Genomic DNA, 4,606 nt, shown 5'->3' on the forward strand with positions numbered 1-4,606 from the left:
TTTTTTGTAAGAAACATACATTTTAGGTAGAAATAGTTTCAGTTTTAGGGTTTCCCCCTCTTTTTTTTTTTTTTTTTTTTTTTCTGTCACTATCTCTACATTCTTTTGTAGCTACTCTGCTGCTAATCAGGTGTCAGTTTAGGAGTTTACATCCTAAAATATATTTATACATTGATCTGAAAAAGGCGCTTTTATCCAGAGGAATAAAAATTGGGGAGAACAGTCTCTGACACCTCGTGGGTCAGCATCTCAGTCAGAAGAACAGACAAGAATGAACAACAGAAGAATGAACAACTGAGAGATTCAATACTGAAAATATCAAAACAACCCTTTCTTTCAAAAAACCCCCAGTATCCCCTGTCTGCTGATGGTCATGTACGGATGGGTAGGGAAAGAGCAGAAGGTTAGATCACACAGATGGTGCCTTTTCAAACTTTAAGCAACCTGTTTCAAGGACTTCATGAGCCAGACAGACACTGCATCCCCGTGTTTGTGTTTATTAGCGTTGTTTGGGGTTTTTTCTATCTGTATATTTTTGTCATCCCACTTACGCTTTTGGCTTCCATGTTGTGGCAATGAGTCTCACAGTTGTAATGCTGGTTTGTGTGATGTAGTCCAGCCTTCCCGTTGATTTATGGTAAATCTGCTGCCTGATCTCATAATGTCACGGATTTCATTAACAGGAATACCCTGTTACATTAAGAAAAAACTTACTTTTAAAGAGAGAGCAAATCATGACACAAGACTACCCCTCTAACCAAGGCTTTAATTATTGACTGCAGGGGAGTGTTCCTTGTTACCTGTAGTAGATTCAATATTTCTTTGTTTGATCTCTGGTGTAACAGCCTCTGGGGACAGGTTAGTAGGTGTCATCCTGGCCACCACTGCCGTGTACTTGAGGTGAATAAATTGAATTCCTGGGTATTTCAAAATAAGTTGCTGATTACTCAGAACGAAACACTTTGCCCATCGGATGCACAACGTAACACACACACTCTTTCCTCTAAATGCTAATGGGTGGCTTTCAAGGTGTGTATTCCAGGACCAAGACCTACCAGTCTAGAGCTCAGTGGTAGAACTTTTTTTGACTGCTGAAACCAGCCTTCTGTCCCCAAACTCATACATAATAACGGGCAAACGCCACATTATCTCACTTTGGAGGTGAAAGTTCAGCTTCAGCTTGCTGGCCCTCACTCTTAGTTAAGATGTTTACCTACTGGAACGACCACAGAACAGGTTGGTTTCTGAGGCCCAGAATATTAACCAATCTCTCACTAATCCGTAGGTATAATGAGACCAAAATGAGAGACTTTCTGTCAAAATCACAGAAGGTTCTTTAACTAAAAATAGGAAACGGTTCCCGCTTGTTGGGCTTTGTGTTCCAGCTGCGTTCGCGTAAAGCCAAGTTTTGCAGTGAGCATTGAATCATCCTAATCTTTACTCCTCTGTTTGTCTTCTTCTAGGAGAAGCTCTGCCTTCCACACCACATCCTAGAAGAAAAGGGCTTGGTAAAAGTGAGCATAACAGTTCAAGCGTTGCTAGACGTAACCACAGTGAAACAAGCTTTATTCACATGAACCTACTCTCTCTCGGCTGTTACCAGCTCCACTGTGCCATCCAGGAATCAAAATACTGCCCGTCTTTTCAAACTGCTTTGGAAAAAAACACACCAAAATCAAAAACAAACAACAAAAAAAAAATACTTCTGATTTTCAGAACGACGAAGCGGAAACTCCAGAGAAACTTTTTCTAGAGCGAACCGGCGCTTCACTGCTTTTATAGCTCACTTTGTACAGTAATTAACAAAAACAGCCACCTCTCTGCCACTTAAAACCGTGTGGAGTACCCAGCTGTCTTGCAGCAAGATACCTTCCTATTATTAAACTAAGAATCATTGTAATCTTTTTTTTTTTTTGGGGGGGGGGGGGGGGGAGGAGGGAGAGTAAATCAGATTTCCGTCACGTTAGGTTTTTCTGCAGTTGCTTCAGGCTATTGCCTTTTAAAAAATATCCAGACATAAAATATTTATATAAATATTATTTATTAGTGAGTTGTTATTCATCCTTTGGATGCAAACTGTAAATTAGGAAACTGTATTTTATTACTGCTTTTTTGTGGTTAAACACTTTATTTTAATATAAATATTTAGTTATTTTTTATTCTCCTTGGTGTGCAGTAGGTCTAGATCTCCGTAAATTGTATTTTCTAAGATGTAAGATAAAAAGCAAACAAAATAGGTGCTTTTATTAAAAGAACAGCTAGCTGGAATGGCATTCTTTATTTCTTGAATTTGTGGAACATTGGTAAACAACATTTATCTGCATTCCATTGAGTTTCCAACATTCCAGTAGCACTTTCTGCTCCCCCCTCCATAGACTAAATTGGCTGAAACTGAGAGCACACCCATTTTATTTGTATATAGATGTTTAAAAAAAAAAAAAAAAAGAAAAAAAAGGAAAGACATAAACTTGAAAAATAAATGTGAACACATATTTTTGATTGCTTATTTTACTATGCACAAGACATTTAACTTTTGCCACAACGAAACGAATGATGCGCGTTAGGAATCATGTGTCTTGAAAGATAATTTTGCACTGTAACTTGATTTCTTCTGAAGACTACAGCACTACAGAACAAATAATAAATTTAAAAAAAAAAATAGCACAAGGCCATCAGCGAGCATTTACCAGGTAGCCAAAAAAAAATTTTTTTTGATTTTTTTTCTTCAACGATTCCTTGCAGAGGAGATAGAAGTTATTAAAATCACCAAAGGTGGTCTTGAAGACCCCATCCTCCCGAGAGCCGCCCTCGCTTTCCTACGCAATGAAGCACAATGTTCTGTAGCCAACGTTTGGGGGTCAGACCTCTCATCCCACCTCAGCAATATAGGAAATAAGCTGCTTTTTTCTTATCACTACTTTGCTTTTTTAAAGAATTTTGGGATTTTTTTGGTTTGTTTTTTTTTTTTTTTTTTTTTTTTTTCTAAAAGCGTAATTTATTATTAAAACATCACACGTTTTAGATCCAGAAGTTCCACCTGGGGCCGTCCCATTTTTTTCTTTGCCAGGAGAAGGCGGTGGTGGGCCTGGGGCAAGAGGCAGAGGAGAAGCCGCATGTGGTGCAAGGGCTGCTGGGAGGGGTGCGCGCAGGCAGGGAGTTGGAAATGCACAACGACGCAAAAAAATAAGAAATAAGAGGCAGAGTGTGGTGGGAGGATGAAATATTTGAGGCGAGAGAAGGTGGAGAGGACTGTTGGGTAAGGATTTGGGGGAAGAATGACGCAGACTCGTCACTGCTGGGTATCCAGGGGAAGTTACACGCACATTCAGGCAGGCGCTGCGTTTGAGCCCACCGCTGTTCCAATAACCAATTACCAATTTAGTGGCAAATACACTATTTGACTGCAAACTATGCCTTTTAATACCACCAACTGCCCCTGTGCTGGTAGGAGCAGGCGAGCGAGGCGAGGTCTCAGACCCAGAGTATGCAGGGAACAGCCAGTTCCTTCAACCAAAGCCAAAAGCGTTTTATTTTCTAGAGGGGAACGTCGACTTCAAATGGTAATTTTGATTGGCAGCTAGCGTATTGTTTCCTAGAAAATGTATACTGTGCACTTTAACACTAAATTAAAATGTATTTTAATATTTTACAGAGCTGCACAAATATCTGTTTTGTCAAAAAAAAAAAAAAAAGCACGAGCAATGTAAAGAAAATACGTTTTCGAGTCAGAGTTTATCAAATTTTAAAAGCATTCAAAGATCGAGTATAAAAATAGGAATATTGATTTCTGCATCTTGAGGGATAAAATGCAGGTTTCCTGAGTATTTTTTTACAATGTATATATGGCAACATGAAGCTTTGTAATTATTATTTTGACAAATCTTGTTTTTTCATAATTAAACTTTTGGTTTTCTCCTGATAGCGTCTCTTCAGTATTTGCTTGACGTTGGCTGTAAATAAATAGCTCTAAATATTTTGTAATACGGCTTTTTTTTTTTTTTTTAAATGCAGTCTTAACCTGTACACCTAAAAAGAAGAATCTTCATGAATCTTTGTATACTATTTATATGTGCAATAAAACATGCATGGCAAATCTATACTACCCTCAGCAGTGAACATAATGTATATAGAAAATCTTTACTGTAGTTACAATTAAACTCTATTATTTGTAGTAAACCCTTTATTGACTACCCCTTTCTGCCTGACGGGTTCCTGTAGAAGAGATGGTGTTGGAAGAGCTTAACGCTGGGGAGGGTGGGTGAGGGTTTGGGGTTGGAGAAGATGATGATGGTGAGACAAATACAGGAATTTTTCACTGAATTTCACTGAATTTTAGAGTTGGAAGGGACCACAGAGATCATCTAGTCCAACTCCCCTGCTGAAGCAGGACCACCCAGAGCTTGTCAGAGCATGTTACTCAGGACTGCATCCAGGCGGGTCTTGAAAATCTCCAGAGAAGGGGACTCCACACCCTCCCTGGGCAGCCTGTTCCAGGGCTCTGTCACCCTCACTGTGAAGAAGTTTCTCCTCATATTTGAGTGGAACCTCTTATGTTCCAACTTGTGCCCGTTGCCCCTCGTCCTCTCACTGGGAACCACTGAATTTT

General features: G+C 39.3%; 1 protein-coding gene across 6 annotated transcripts in view; it reads left to right on the forward strand.

The window, feature by feature from the left end:
- Positions 1–4,169, forward strand: part of LRCH1 (leucine-rich repeats and calponin homology (CH) domain containing 1) — a 68,890-nt gene extending 64,721 nt beyond the window's left edge. For all 6 annotated transcript variants that reach the window (XR_001414537.1, XR_001414539.1, XR_001414538.1 and 3 more), the window contains one exon: positions 1,464–4,169. Coding sequence is in view for 3 of the 6 variants with exons in the window: in XM_014966040.1 (XP_014821526.1) it covers positions 1,464–1,577 (114 nt within the window). In the remaining 3 variants the exon portion in view is untranslated. The remainder of the gene's footprint in view (positions 1–1,463) is intronic.
- The last annotated feature ends 437 nt before the right edge of the window (positions 4,170–4,606 follow it).

Source organism: Calidris pugnax, unplaced genomic scaffold (genome assembly GCF_001431845.1).
Source record: "Calidris pugnax isolate Ruff unplaced genomic scaffold, ASM143184v1 scaffold20, whole genome shotgun sequence".
In the NCBI taxonomy this organism is placed as follows: domain Eukaryota; kingdom Metazoa; phylum Chordata; class Aves; order Charadriiformes; family Scolopacidae; genus Calidris; species Calidris pugnax.